The sequence below is a fragment of the Narcine bancroftii genome, chromosome 10 (assembly GCF_036971445.1).
Source record: "Narcine bancroftii isolate sNarBan1 chromosome 10, sNarBan1.hap1, whole genome shotgun sequence".
NCBI lineage: Eukaryota > Metazoa > Chordata > Chondrichthyes > Torpediniformes > Narcinidae > Narcine > Narcine bancroftii.
This window is the reverse complement of record NC_091478.1, coordinates 40,184,164-40,200,446: the sequence shown is the minus strand read 5'-3', so window position 1 is coordinate 40,200,446 and position 16,283 is coordinate 40,184,164. Positions and strand designations below refer to the sequence as shown.

Sequence of the window (16,283 nt, the reverse complement as noted above, 5' to 3'; positions counted from 1 at the left end):
TAGAAAAGGTTAATAGCCTTTTGCATCATGGCCTGGTTTGGAAACTCGAGTGCCCAGGAACATAGAAGGCTGCACAAAATGGCAAACTTGGACAAATCCTTCACGGGCACCAAACTCCCTTCCATTGAAAGCATTTACGTGAGGCACTGCCTCAAGCAAGGTTGCCAATGTCATAAAGGATCCCCATCACACTGGTCCCAACCTCTTCTCTCTGCTACCTGCAGAAGATACAGAAGCCTAAGTCCCTCACCTCCAGGTTCAAGAACAGTCTTTATCCAACAGCTATCAACCCCTTCAACCTCCCTCTATTACTCTAATCCGAACCATCAACTACCCCTGGACCATCAAAAGATCTGTCTGCATGAGAATTGTCACATTATTTTTCGTGCACTAACTATGACTAGGAACGTTTATCTATGCTTTGATTTTTTTTTTCTGTCTTTCATTTACGGTTACTTGCATTTTGGCTATTGTTGTTGGTGTAGGCTATATACCCCTTTTTGGCTGCAGCAAGTAAGAATTTCCAGTGCACCTGTGTGTTGCACTTATCTGACATTAAACTCGCATTGAACATCAAAATAACAAGAACAACATTTCGGAGAACATGTTCTGATTTTGAGGTGGATGAGCAAGAATTAAGCCTTCAGGTCCACATGCTGCAATGAGACGGCAGTCTATTAAGCATATTTTTAAACTGGTCCCAGCCACCAAGTAAACACCCAAATTTCCAGCAGTGCTTCTCTTGTGTAGTAAGCACTTCAGCCTTGACCGAAAGGGTAAGTAGCCTATTCTCCCCATGGTTACAGAATGCAAGGGTAAGAGTCTTTCAGACTTGATGTGTATTGAAAACTACAAGGATGGTGGAAGTGCAATGTTCATAATGCTGCACAAATAATTCAGAGGATTGGGGCTCCTAAGAAAGGGATTCCACGTGACGGTTTGAGAATTTACACTATCTTTTTTTTTTAAAAGTGCAAATGGAAATCAAATGTCAAATGAGTGGCAACCCAGTGGGGTTTCTAATGCCCTTTCGGAAAATATTCCTGCTGTCATCACTTGATCAGTCCTGCACACAACTCGACACCCACAGCAAAGTTCTTGACATTTAACAGCTCTCTGAAATGGCCCAGCTCGCACCCATTTTATTGTACTGGTATAAAATCAAAACTTCATTGTTTTCTTAGAGTAATCTGCACTGGGCATTCAATATGATTACTGTATTTGATGGCATACAAGACCTCCTCCCCCCCCCCCCCCCCCCCAATTTCAGCAGGAAACACTAAGCAAAGTTGTTTGTGAGTCATTTGGCAAATGGTTCCTCCTACTCTCCTTGTGCTGCTGGGCAGGGGCCGCCATGGTCGGCCTTCTCACCGGGGGAAGTGAGTGGTGGTGGCGGCGGCTCCAAGGGAAGGTGGCCTGTGAAGCTGTGGGCCCGCTTCCTGGACAGCCCACAGCACCTCCGCGGGCTTCTGGAGTTTCAACTTGGCATGTAAGACCCGGAGGATATCTTTGAGCCAGTTTTTGGGGGGAGAAAAGTGGGTCGTATTTCCATCAAATACGGTACCTTAATTTCATGATAAAGGACGTCAGAACAATTTCATTAAGAATTTGGAATAAAGATTAAGTTGAGTGATGTGCAGCTCGTTGCAGAAAGAGCATTTTTAATGTTATTTCCACCTTCTGTAGTCTTCAGGAAAAGAATTTCAAAGCTGAGCTCGCTGGCTCTGTCAAGTTTCATTTGAAAGGACCAATTTTAAAACCCGAGGAGAATGGAGACCTGGACTTGCATCGGCTTGAACATCAAAAAGAGTCAAGTCACGCAGCAGTGAGTCCTTTGATTCAGGAGGTGGCGGATGAGGTACCCGTGACGTCACATGACAGAAAAGCAGTCAATGGGAAGGCGCAGAAACGCTCATTACCAGTCGTGGAGCCAGGGAAGGAGGTGCTGGCAGATTCCAGGCGCTTGGGTGCAGAAGAGCACAGAGGCAGCGGGTACGGAGCAGAGAGGAAGACAAGTTGGGCCATGTCTGAGGGGATTAAATCAGGAACAAACATCAGAGGTGATGGGCCTCTACCAGCAGAAAACAAAGTGCAGGTGAAAAAAGTCTCCTTGTGCATGACCTGTTCAAGAAAGAAATTGTGCTTTTAAGTATTAACTAACTGAAATCCCTCGAGCTTCTCATTGTTCACTAAAATGGGAAGAATTAACATTTGGAATATTGTGTACACATGTTAATCTTTTATAGCTAGGACTGAATTTTGCTCCTGTCAAATTGATTGTGTTCTTCTGTTAGTCACTAATCAATATCCTGTTCCTGCCAGATGCATTCAATGGAAAGAAATCAAAATCTCCAACAATAAGGTTTGATAGAGTTTTATAAAATGAGAAATATGTGGATATAGATATCAGATGTGAATTTGTCTGCTGAATGCAGAACCTTATGTTCTGAGGATTGGAGATTAATCTCAAGTCTGAAATTCTTATTAACAGCTCAGTGGAGGAAAGATAAAACCACAGTTATTGTACCTGCCTCGCTCCTCCCCATCCCCCGCCTTAGCCACAGGTCTCCACTGCTAAGTTTACATCCTTGACTATGGTTAGTCATTTGCAATGAAGATTGACAGTGCAGCATAATACACCCTAGAATTAGTGGGTTGGAACAGAACTGGATCCAGTCTTCTGATAATTAAAATTTTTTAGATTTCAGATTTATGGTCAGAGTACATGCATGACCTTGAGATTCCTCTTTCCTGCAGGCTTTGCAGAATTACCACTAATTGGTAGTGCAAAAAATAAACAAACTCTGCAATACAGAGAGAATATAAAAGAAAATCAGTGAAGTGCCCAAGTAAGAGTCTTTAAATGAGTCTCAGATTGAGTTTTTAGTAATTATTCACGGCTTAATTATGGATGTACGCTGCTAAAATATGGCACAATTAGCTTTCTATCAGTGAATTAATTAATCTTTTGGCATGTGCTCTTCTGAGCAACCTTTGGCACACAGGCTTTGTGCTTTCCCTGCAGTGATGTCAAGACCTAAAGCGCAAGACTCTTTGAAACTGGATATACTACGTCTAATTCACCCTCAAAAAGACATATATAAAGCAGTTAGCCAATTATGCATCCAATTTAAACCAAAATGGAAGTAGAAAATGTTAACTTCAGCTCGCAAATGTTGACTTGAATATTTCATTGACACTTTGCATTATCTGGTATGTTAAACCTCAATAGACATGCAGGTCAAAGTATAACTGAGGCTGTACTTGGTAACACATGACTTAAAATCCTGATCCCCAAATTACCAATGTTTTCTCTTTCAAAACATTAAAGGTGGTCAAGAAAGGTCTCAAGAAAGGAGGCCAAACGTTGACTGGCCCTTTCTCTCCTTGGGTGCTGCCTGACCACAGCTTCTCATTGCTTACAAAAGCGGGAAAGTCGAATTACAATTTAAAAAAAAAATACTGCTACCCCTGCTCCACTAAGGAAAAGTAGCATCCATGGAGAAAGAAAGTTTCTTTGGTGATTTAAATGGCAATCTATTTGGGTTTGAAATGATTAACTTGTTCTACTGCAGTTGATTGAAAAAAAATCCTGAGTTGTTGCCACAGCAATTGAGCTAGGTTGTGTGCTGACCATTCCATTAATGGAGAGTTTCAGTTGCTGGCATTGAACGCTGATGCAGCTAGTTAAAACCTCGTCCCCAATGATCAGTCAGTCTTGCAAGTGGGCAACTCGGGTAAGTGCCAGTGGCTCAAAGAAATGCATCTGTTCTAGTCCATGGCCATGCTACGTGCCTCCTCGTAACAACATGTGCTAATATGCATAAATCAGGAACTTAGGCTCAATGAGGAGGAAGGTCACAGCCAGCGTGACCCACCTAGGGTGATGCTGCAGGTATCCATCCCATCCTGGCTTATTGTGCTTGGAGATGGTTTTGGAATATGACTGTGTTCTTGTTTGTTATCTCCAGATTTTAGCCTTTGGGGGTTTTGAGCCTTTCACAAGCTCTATTGGTTTGATGAACATTATCATCATTAGTTTCTGCTCATTGATGTTCTAAGTAAAAGGAGAGAGTTTCCCTTGTACGAGGTTGTGCTCAAGAGCAAAATTGTTATGGGGAAAACGACATCATTTGCCATCACAAGAGGGTTTATGTGGTAGATAGATTAAAAGAAAGTAGGCTTTTTCCACTGAGGTTAGATGAGGCAAGAATCAGAGGTCATGGGTTAAGGCTAAAAGGTAAATGTTTAAAGGGAACATGGAGGAGCTTCTTCACCTATGCCATAGGTGCTCTATGATTAGTCAGTTGGTATGTGAGTGGAAAGAAAAAGTTTGTAAACCATTGTTTTAAATCATACTTAATTGACTTGTTATATGTACAGTTTCATAACTCCAAAGGAAATGGCCCAAAGACCATTTTTTCAAGGAAAATATTTCAGTTACAGTTGAGTGTAGAGCAGTGGTTCTCAACCTTCCCTTCCCACTCACATACCACCTTAAACAATTCCTTACTAACCACAGAGCACTTATGGCATAGGGATTACTTAAAGTCGTATGTGAGTGGGAAGAAAAAGGTTGAGAACCACTGACATAGAGAGCGGTGAAAGTACAGTACAGCCTGTCAGCTGAAGTGGTGAATGTGGGCTTGATTTCAACAAGAAAAATTTGGATCAGTACATGGATGGGAGGGGTATGGAGAGCTATGATCTGGGCGCAGGTCACTGGGACGAAGCAGATTAATAGTTTGGCTGGCATAGACTAGATGGGCTGAAGAGGCTGTTACTGTGCTGAAGTGCTCTATGGTTCTAAATCTACTTCTTCCAATTAAAAGTTTTTATGGCCACGAAAATGATGTTTTATTGAATCCCTCCAAGATGCCGTAGGGTTGGTAAAACATATTGCCAATAAAAAGAACTACCGCTGTGTTAACAGACCAGGTTCAGACACACAGTGACAGGAAGCTGCACAGCATTTTACATGGTTCTTGTGCCTCCACTTTAGCACCCACCCACACTGATGCACCATACCCATACATCCTTGAGCCCACAATCACACAGGCGCTATGCCAATCATCCACTGTCCATGAGAAATCATTGTTCTCCCTTGCCTGGCTGAGAAAATATAAGTTACAGCACAAAATATGGTTATGAGGTACACATGTGCTGCCCTCATGCAGTGGCTGATGGACATATGTGAGGTAGCTGTATGGGGTTGGGCAGCTTGTGCTTGAAAATTTCTGAGTGCCAGTGTGGGGGTGCGCAATAGTGTGGGGGTGCAGTTAGTCGGTTGTGTGACTGCCTGTGAACACTATGTGAAAGTCTGCCACGTGAAACAGCAGAGTTATATTCATAGACGTGCATGGTCCATCGCTGTGAGCAAGCCATTTTGGAAATGTTTCATAAAGTAGTAAGAAAGAAGGTCAGGATTGAATCATGTAGCAGCTCACTAAGTAAATTTGCCTCTTCCCCCCGCCCACCCATAAGGTATCGGAGCAGAAATAGGCTGTTTGGCCCATTGATTCTGCTCTACCATTCAATCATTTTCCCACTGCCTGGCCTTCTCCCCTTAACCCCTTTAATGGCCTTGCTCTCAAGAACCTATCAATCTCTGCCTTAAACACACCTAGTGACCTGGCCTCCACAACAGCCTGTAACATCAAATTCCACAGATTTACCACCCTCCAGCTGAAAATATTCCGACACATCTCCATTCTAAGCGGACACCATTCAATCTAGAAATTGTGCCCATGAGTCCTAGACGTTCCCACCATGGGAAATAACCTTCCAACATGATTCTGTCCATGCCTTTCAACATTTGATATGTTTCAATGAGATGCCCCCTCATTCTCCTAAATTCCAACGAGTACAGGCAAAGAGCTGTCAAACATTCCTCATGTGATAACCCTTTCATTCCTGGAATCATTCCCAGTAAACCTCTGAACCCTCACCAATGTCAGCACATCCTTTCTTAAATGAGGAGCCCAAAACTGCTCACAATCCTCCAAATGAGGTCTCACCAGTGCCTTATTAAAGCCTCAACATCGCATCCCTGCTCTTGTATTTTGTTCCTTTGAAATGAATGCCAGCATTGCATTTTCCTTCTTCATCACTGACTGGCAAGTTTACCTTCGGGCTGTCCTGCATAAAGACTCCCAGGTCCCTTTGCATCTTGGTGTTTTCAATTTTCTCCCCATTTAAAAGTAAAATAGTCTGCTCCTATAAATTTTTTTCTCTCAAAGTGCGTGTCCGTCCACTTTCTGACACTTCTCTGCCCATTCTCCAAGTCCTTCTGCGGCCTCCATGTTTCCTCAACACTACCTGCTCCTCCACCTGCCTTCGTATCATCTGTAAACCTGGCCTCAAAGCCATCGTTCCATAATCTAAATCATTAATATTCAACATAAAAAGAAGCGGCTCAACACCAACACCTCGAGCAACCGGCAACCAACCAGAATATGATTCCTGTATTCCAACTCTCTGTTCCAATCAGCCAATGCTCTACCCACACTGCTCGGTTTCTTGTTCTACCATGTGCTATTGTCAAGTAGCCTCATGTCCTGCACCTTGTCAAAGTCATTCTGAAAATCCAAATACACAACATCCACTGCATCTCCCTTCACCGGCCTGCTTGTTACTTCAGAGAATTCCAATAAGCTTGTCATGCAAGGTTTTCCCTTAATGAACCATGCTGGCTTTGGCCTATCTTGTGCTTCTAGAAGTACTCTATAATCTCATCCTTGACAATTGATTCCAATGTCTTCTTAACCACTGACGTCAGGCTATCCGGTCTATAATTTCCTTTTTGCTGCCTCCCTCCCTTTTTGAACCTGGGGTGACATTTGCGATTTTTGCAGTCCTCTGAGACATTGCCAGAATTATTGGGTCCTAAGAGAGGTAGCAGTAGAGATTGTGGATTTTTCAGGATTCAAAGGTGCAATCCAGCTGGGCTGAGAAACATCTACCCTTCGAGTGTTCCACTTCCTGAGCGCCTTTTCTCTTGAAATAGTAACTGCACTCAATTTCCTTGCTTTGACACAGTGCTGCCACAGTGAAGACTGATGCGAAATACTTATTTAGTTCCTCTACCATTTCCTTCTCACCCATTATTATTTATCCTGCGTCATTTACATTTACTCCCACCCCTCTTTCACTCTTTATATACTTTTTTTTAATCCTCTTTGATATTATTTGCAAGTCTCGTTTCATATTTCATCTTTTCCTTCCTAATAAGATTTTTTTTTTAGTTACCTTCTGCATGCTTTTTAAAACTTCCCAATCCTCTATCTTCCCACTAATATTTAATTCCTTATGCCCTCTTGGTTTTTCGTTGGCTTTGACTTCCCTGACATTTTCCATTGGATCCATTGCATTCCCATCGTGACTTCATATCCAATCCCCAATGATTCCATCCCTCTTTACGCTCATGACTGGATTAACAAAATGGCAGGCTGTATGTGGGCACTGCCCAATGAGAAAATAAATTTAAGCCTGTCAGATTTACTAGTTACATTACAAATGTTGTTTAGTGTGTGCAATTAATGAAAGATTGAATCTGTGTTCTGAAAACTAAGGGTTTGATTCACTAAACCCATGAAACTACCAGCAGCTGATACTTGACCATTCTAATACACAAACCTTACAAAAACTGAGATGTTCCAGGATTGGATTGGTCTCCTTTATCGTTCAATTGTATGAAAAATGCGCCCAAGAAAATAACGGGGCAAAGAAAAGTTCATATGATAGCATCATTCGTCCTTGACACGCTGCGTGACCTGCTGACCTTTTGGCTCTGGACCCTTTCTCCAGACCTTTACGGTTTCAGAAATGTTGATTGACCCTTTCCTCCGTGGACCTGCTGAGATCCCCTCGCTGCTTATTGTGACCGGTATCTCCTCCTATGAGGTGTTGGGATAGTTTGAGGCTGCCCCGGAGACCGAGAGTCCTAGCTCTGTGAAAACAAAATATCATTCAAGCAACCTTCCACTTTTACTGGCCTGTCTGATTTTAATAGTTTATTCTTATTTGATATGAATATTTTAGTTCAAAGTGAAAGGCCAGGCTGACTCTCGTCAGGAATAATCCTGGATGTAATGGCACATGCTTACAGTTCAGGTCAACCCTCATGGAAACTTGCAGAGCCCTACCTTCCCACTGCCAGTTAGGAAGTGAATTTATTCATCTTTAATTTGGATGATTTCTTTCAAGCAACCCTGAAATTAAAGCCCTCATGGTATTTTAGCAACTGTTGAATCCAGCAATAGTGTGGACACAAAGCTATGGCTCCAAAGAATCAGGGCAGTTGAGAAGGATAGGCAGAGCTGTTCTCAAATGATGCATGGAAGGACAAAACTTTGATTTATGCCATTGATATTATGCATGTGGCAAACTGTGGTCTCGACATGTGAATTCAATCTCTTCCTATTGTTGAAACCATGCCTTAATTTTCACATAATGCACCCTTTAGAGGGAGAGGAAGCTAAACGAGTCCCTGAAGAGATGGTTACAGAAGACCAGTTTGTTGACGAAGATGGAAATGTTATCACCAAAAATGTAATGCCATAACTGACCAACTTTATATGAACATGTTTAAGTTCTACTCATAAATTGGGGCTGAAACCATCAAGCACGGTCTTTAAACCTCTTGATGCCCTCTTTTCCTCTTAGGTGACCCGCACAGTGGTGAGGCGGCTTGTTCTGTCTCCAAGCAGGGACCATGAGGATGATGAACTGAAAAGGGAAGGGCAAGGCGATGAGGAGGGTGCCGAGTATCTCAGAAGTGATTTCATGGGAGAGGAGGTTTGCAGCTGTGTTCAAAAGAAAAAAAAAAATGAGTTTAACAGCAGAATTATTTATTAGTTGCTTGTGATGATAGGGGATGAGAAATCAGCTTTCCCATAGACAAGGTAAGTGCAGTGATGACGACCCCCAAATTGTCACCTGAGCCAGTTAAATAACTGCCCTTGAAAATGAAGTACAGGAAGTCCCTGGGTTACGAACGAGATCCATTCCTACAGCTGTCTTTAAGTCGAATTTGTGGATACGTTGGAACTGGTACATACGGTTCTTATTTAGCCAAATGTTTGTCTCAGTACAGTTATTTAAAAAACAGTTTCGATAGAGAAAAAAAGATGATTAAAAGTTAACGCTTACCACCGTTCCATTGATGTTTTGCACACCGGAAGGGGCATTCGTGAGGTAACATTACGCACATGGGTGAATTTGGAGCACAATTTGGTCGTAAGTACGAGTTGTCCATAAGTTGGACATTCGTAATCCGGGGACTCCCTGTATCTTTAATTCGGCGGCAGTTGAATGTGTAATTTAGCCCTAGTTTTGGCAAATAATGCTTGGAGGCTTGAGGTTCCCTTTGTGCTGCACACAACTGAAAAGGCTGAGAGTTTCTCACTGAATCCTGCTGCACAGAATGAGGCCCTTTAGCCCAGTAAGGCGGTCACCCTTTCCAAAAGCTGTCCAATCTCCCCCCCCACCTCCCCCAACACTGTATCTTTCACCAGAACTCTGCAGCTTTTCCAAAATTCTCAACCTTCATCTTCATTGAGAAACAAAACCACCAACATTTCTACAAATACATTGCAAATTAACTTTTTTTTAAATTAGCATGCATAAAATGCCAGCAATGCAACAGGTATTTTGTAGAGGGGAGGGGGGATGTGTAGATAATAAACACACATAGATATGCTGGAGAACTCGCAGCGTCCATAAGAAGTCAAGGTACATTACCGATATTTCGGGCTTGAGCCTTTCAAGGCATAAGCAAAAAGCAGGCAGGCGTCTGAATGATAGACTAGAGAGAAAGGCGGAAGAATGGGAGGAGTGTAGACCAACGGCAAGAAGCCAGGAAGGACAAAAAAAAGCCTCCAACTTTTTCAGATTGAAACTCAGATACATCAAATACCTATAATGCCCCAAAAAAAAACAAGTGGAAGCAAGTCTGGGTGAGTTCATGGTCGAAGAGCTTGAGAGCAGCAGGGAGTGTAGGTCAGGAGCAGAGAGAGAGACTCGCACAGAACTCCCTTTGAAAACTCCTTGTAATATCCATTTAACACTTTTTAGCTATTGGTCTGGACTCCTGCCATTCCCATTCTTTCCCCTTTCTCTCTTGTCTTTAAATAAGATGGCTGCCTGGTTTTTGCTTTTGCGTTGCAGAAGTGCTCAGGCCCAAAGTGTCAGTAATATATCTTCAATTCCTGTGAACACTGAGAGATCAGCTGAGCTCCTCCAGCATTTGTCTGTGTTTTTACTACAATCCCTGCGTCTGCAGACTTTCATGTTTCACTCCATGTGTAACCTGAAATGATTTTCCCACATAACATGGACTCTTAAATAATCTTAATTAGTTGCTGAATCTCTCTTTTTTAACCATTTCATGTTTGCTCATTCACAAATTAGTCACACGATGGAAAGTGGCCATTCAGCCAGTGGGGTCCGTGCTGCTCCTGTGTGAAGTACATCCCTTCCCCCACCGTCACCACATAAACAGACACATTCCTTCATTGTAGCTATGTATGCAGCTACTTTTTGAATGCAAGAATTGAATGTTATTCCACCACCACCCCTGGTCGCACATCCCAGACTTAGCCATACTGCAAAATAAAAATTTACTTCATGATTTTGTTTTTGCTGCTTTTGCCAGTTGCCTGGTGAGAGGATTTGAGCAGGGGAAGACATGTTTCCGGACTTGTGGAGAAATTGTGGAATATTGTCTACAGAGCTGGTCTCCTGACCTATGGAAGGATTCACTTGGGATAGGAGGAAATGTATTGACTGTTTGCCAGACTTCCTGGAACCTGGCATCTTCCCAGTGAGCAGAGATGAAGTAGATTGGGTTTATATTCTCTAGATTTTATAAGTTTGAGGGATGATTTTTTTGAAGCGTACAAAATGTTTACACAGTTTTGGCAGAGGAAAGGAGTTTCCTCAGCTTAGAGTTTCTAGAACCCTGAGTCATAGCCTCAGAAAAGGGGTCAGGCTTTCAGGTCGGATATGAGAAGAAATTTCTTTATGTGGAGGGTAGTCACCCTTTGGAATTCTCTACCTATGAGAGCTTCTTTTGTGAGTATATTCAAGACCGGAATCAGTACCTTTTTGGATATGTGGATGAGCATAGGAATTTGACACTGAGCTAAAAGATGAGACATAATCTTACTGAACAGGCAAGAGGAACCTACTTTTTTTTTTCTTTGTTATCTTCTCATCAATTCTTACTAAAAAGCAACATTTTACAATTAATCAGCATGAAATTCACCCACTTCTTATTTGTCCATCACTCCAGCCTGTCCAGATTTTCATGAAACCTGCTGCTGTTCTCACATTTCACTCCATGTCCAAGTTTTATTTACATATGACAACCTGTCCCTTCCTGATGGTCCTGAATCTTAATGTAGTTTTGGTTCACTAAGCAGACTTTTCTTTTGGTTCCCTTATGGCTATCAAGATCAGTAGTAAAACATATTCCCTAATGGTCAATATTTGCTGTGGAAGGAAGTCCAATTAATTTGTACATCTTCAAGAATTTCAGGATATCGTCCACGGGAAATAAAATCCAGACTTGATTTCTGCAGTATTTTCATTCACTTGAATAAGTTGTTTGAATAATAATGGGGGTGGGCAGGGTGGTGGGGTGGGGGGGGGTGGGTGGGGTGGACAGCTTTGTATTATTTGGAAAAAGATCCTCTCTGCATCTTGCAGCTAATGGTTAATTCTGCTGTGTGTGCGCAATTATTCCTAACTAATTGGAACATTCTTGAAAGATGTTCTGATACTAAAAGTGGTTTCTTGTAATGACAGCCTCAGTCACACTCTCATGATGTGTCTGTCAGTTACATCCCAGCCAGAAAAATGTGCATGGCTTCAGCTTTAATCTCCAACTTCTAATGCCTTTCTTGGAGACCAGTCTGACAATTTTTTTTAAAAATTGGACGACTTCCAGCAAAAAAATGTGCATCTGAAACTCATTCTGATCTTAATGTGAACGTTGTGTTTGCCTAAGATGATGCACTGCAAACGTTTAGGAGTTGAGGGATGAATTTTAAGGTGTGGATAATTGACTCACTGAAATAATTTACAGCGGCTGATGTCACTATTCACTTGCCTATGTTAAATGTATCGTTCACGCTCATTTCCAAATTGAACCTTTGTGAGAATGGTACTGGTTCTGATTACTGAATATGCCTTCATTCCGATTTCCATGTTTTGCAGTAACATGCTTTGACCTTTGCTGGTTTCCTTTTCGCTGAACTTGCTACGCTCACTCATGGATCACTGCCTGACTTTTCTTGCAGAATCTTGCTGCTTGCATGAACCATGTTCATGTGGGATATAAATTATCAGATTTTAAAAAAAAATACTGTTTGCACTCCCTCCCACTCATCATACTAACATTTAATACTTTTAAGCCAAGGATTTCTTTGGAGAGCCCAACGTTACTATCTTAGTACCTCAGTCAGTCTAGTTACTGGCTTAAAAACCAACGTATTTATTTTTCCTTTCCAGGTTGAAGGATATAAAGTCATTCGAGTGAAAAAGGAGACAATTCGGCAAGCAGAAAAGAAGACTCATTAATAGTCTGTAAAGAGCCAAGATGGAACTACAGGTACAATATTCCATTGGTATATTGGATCAACTGCTTTGCAATTTACCGGGGGGGGGGGGGGGTGATGGGGGGTGGAGGGAGAGACATGAGCCAGTGTTTCCTTTTAAATGCTGATGTGGAACTTCGTGTCCTTGCTCATTGCAGATGTGATTGTTAAATGGGGCCACTTTGCTTTTTATTGGAGTGAGAATCTGAACCCAGATCGCAGGCCTTTAAAGGCATCTTATTCAGTTGAAAACTCGCACAAAATAAATAAGGATTTCAAGGAAATATTCAGATTTGAATTTCATTGTTCATATTATAAATGACTAAATTCCTTAATTGGAAATGTTCCAAATCAATTACAGATCTTAAATTCTCTAATATGTCAGTATAAACGAGAAGGAAAGGGTGAATTGGAAGCACATAAATGACCCGTTTCAACTACTCTCGCTCTGGCCTCAGCTGGAAAGAATCACTTAGGCTTGCACTGAAATTGAAACACAGGAGTGGTTTGGACCAGCCAATCTATGGTGCTGTTTAGATTAGGCTGCAGACACTGCAATTGCAGTAAAAACGCTGAAATGCTGGTGGAACTCAGTTGGCCTATTCAGCATCTATAGGAGACAAATATATATTGTCGATGTTTCGGGCTTGAGCCCTTCAAGAAAAAGCATAAGTAGGACATAACAGAAAGTCTCAGAATTCAAACAATGGGGGAGGAATCCAGACCAACAAAAGGTGTTAATTGGATGTGATAAAGGACTAAGTATGATTGTGCGAAAGGAGACCGGGAATGCCGACACAAGGGAGTGCCCAAATTCAGTGCTCACCCGCATATCCTCCATTACCCACACATCTGTCCTGGCCCCCTCCACTCCCACGCACAACAAGGACAGGATTCCTCTTGTCCTCACCTACCACCTATCAGCCTCCGCATCCAACATATCATCCTCCGCCACCTACTACGTGATCCCACCACTTCATACATATTCCCTTCTCCTCCCCTCTCCACCTTCCACAGGGACCGCTCCCTCCATGACTCCCTTGTCCACTCCCCCCTCCCCAACAATCGTCTCCTTGGGACCTATCCTTGTGACCAGAGGAGATGCTCCACTTACGCCCACAACTTCTCCCTCAGCACCATTCAGGGCCCTAAACAGTTCTTCCAAGTGAAACAACATTTCACTTGTGAATCTGCAGGCGTCATCTACTGTATCCGGTGCTCCCGCTGTGGTCTCTACATTGGAGAGACTGGACGCAAACTGGGAGATCACTTTGTTGACCAACCTGGCTAAGTTCACCGCAACAGCGTGAATCTCCCAGTGGCCACCCATTTCAATTCTCCATCCCATTCCCTTGCTGACATTTCTGTCCATGGTCTCATGCACTGTCAGACTGAGACCCCATGTAAATTGGAGGAACAATGCTTCATCTTCCAACTGGGCACCCTCCAACAGGATGGCAGTAATAGTGACTTCTCTGTCTTTCGTTAAAAACTGCCTCCCTCCACCCCCCCCACCCACCCTCATTACTTCCCCTGTCATCTACAGACATGATAAATTCTACCTCGTCCCTTATCACATCCCTTAACACCTTTTGTTGGTCTGTGTTGGAATTCTGAGATTTTCTGATCTATCCGGCTTCTACCTTTTCTAATTTATCTTCCTTGAAGAAGGGCTCAGGCCCAAAATGTTGCCAACATATCTTTGTTTAGATTATCTCATGTTCCAGTAGTTTATTTCTATTTATGTATAGTACCTTGCTAGCTGTAGTTAAATATTGACAATAGTGTTTTTTAGATGGCAATATTGGAAAAAATCTGAAAAATTTAACATAATCACTCACCTTGTGGTCATTTACACTGCACCCCTTAAGTTCCTGTGTACTCTTGTCCCGGTGCTTTTACATGGAGCGACGTGGCCTGAATCATCAGCTGGGACGCCAAATTCATGAAGTGAGTTTTGCGTGCGATTTATACTGTAGGCTTCCCCCGAAAAGTAGTTGGGGGGGTCTGCAGGATAAATTGCAGTGCAGGAATTGACTCAAAATTCCTGCACTTTCCTTTTTCGACTGCCCATGGAGCTGCAAATTTCATTGATTGTGCCGTTACATGCCTGCAGTGTAAAAACCATAATTGCCTCTGCTTCAGTCAGTGACAAAAGAAACGTGTTCTCAACTCAAGTAATTTTGCATCAGATCCCCTTTGGCAGTACTGAGTGATGTAAGATAAGCAATGTCAGCCTCTGCAGTTCTGTCGCATGATCATGCTCCCAACGCCCCACCTCCATCTCTTGTTGGATTATATCAAATGTTTATAACTTAGTTCTGATAAGAACAGCTCCATTTTATTCCAGCTAGTTTGTGCGAATCTCCTGACAGCAGACAACATCCTTGTGAATGTGTGCCCTATCATCTATACTGCCGCAATACCCCCTTCCTACACAGTGCTCCAGACTGCACCAAGCATTGAACTCCACTTTTAATCCAAGCAAAAATAACAATGTTCCATTAACCTTTTGTGACCTTCTTCACCTGTACTGTTTTTAATGTCTTAAGTAAATTCACTTTCCACTTAATAGGGGAAGACAGTGCCCTACAGACATGGGTGATGGATTTGGGTTGAATTGCAGGCCAGTTATTAAGATTCTCCCTGACTGAAGTAGACCACCCTGGCCTTGTGGCATTTTCCCTTACCCACTACAATGTCAATAAGGCCCTATTAAAAAAAAGGGGGTTATCTGCTTTAGATTTTGCAATTGAGCAAATAGAACTATAGAACATTACAGCACAGAAAACAGGCCGATCTGCCCTTCTAGTCTGTGCTGAAACATCATTCTGCTGGTCCCACTGACCTGCACCCATTCCAAAACCCTCCAGACCTATGAAATTAATTGGCCAAATAAATTTCACAGAATATCAATCCAAAATAGAACTAAATACCCACAAAATCTGAAGGTTTTTTCCAAAACAGCCTACAACCTTCAGTTTGAAGCTCAGATACATCAAATATCTATAATGCCCCCCAAAAAACAAGTTTAAACCAGTTTGAAGATCAACTGAGGAGACACAGAATTAAGCATGGGCTCTAGTCTATGGAAACTACGTTGAAAACTCATGGTTAGTTTGTGTTGTATTATTCAGATGCAAGCATTCTCAAAATCAGAGTACTTTGATAAAGCTGTCAGCAATGCAAATTGTCCCAAATGACAAAAATCATGTGCATTTCCAGATGGCTTAGGTATAATCCAGAGACCAATGTTACGTATTTGTGATTTAAAAAAAAATATGGCTCCTTTGGATAGTGGAACTATGGAAAAAGCTAACTTAGATCTAACTGCATATGTCGTCTGTGTTACATCTTGGCACAGTATCAAATTGAGGGGGTCACCTCCCTAAACGAGCAAGGCTATCAATAAATGTTTGTGGAATGGTGGACTTGGAAATCGGCATCAATGGCATTACTTTTTTTTTAAAGTTTTGGAACCCCTGATGATCCAGTTTCTAAAGCAACCAATGGCTGGAAATGCCATAGCAGGTCAGGCAGTATTTGTGGTGTGAGAGGGACAGAGAAACCTGTTTTAGGTCAATGCTGCATCATTCGAGTCTGACTTCAGTCACGCTGCACTTAATTTGCTGAGTTCTTCAAATGCAACCTGTGTCAGCCACTTCCCGATATCGACTGCAGAGT

General features: G+C 42.3%; 1 protein-coding gene across 17 annotated transcripts in view; it reads left to right on the top strand.

Annotated features, from left to right (window-relative positions):
* Positions 1-16,283, top strand: part of LOC138744480 (ankyrin-3-like) — a 666,186-nt gene that overhangs the window by 647,949 nt on the left and 1,954 nt on the right. For 15 of the 17 annotated variants that reach the window (XM_069900721.1, XM_069900714.1, XM_069900719.1 and 12 more), the window contains 3 exons: positions 1,687-2,095; positions 8,665-8,796; positions 12,514-12,613. In XM_069900721.1, coding sequence (XP_069756822.1) covers positions 1,687-2,095; positions 8,665-8,796; positions 12,514-12,582 — 610 coding nt within the window. In that variant the 3' untranslated portion in view covers positions 12,583-12,613. Of the gene's footprint in view, positions 1-1,686; positions 2,096-8,464; positions 8,551-8,664; positions 8,797-12,513; positions 12,614-16,283 lie in introns of those variants that run through there. The other 2 variants (XM_069900725.1, XM_069900726.1) reach the window with 2 other exon arrangements.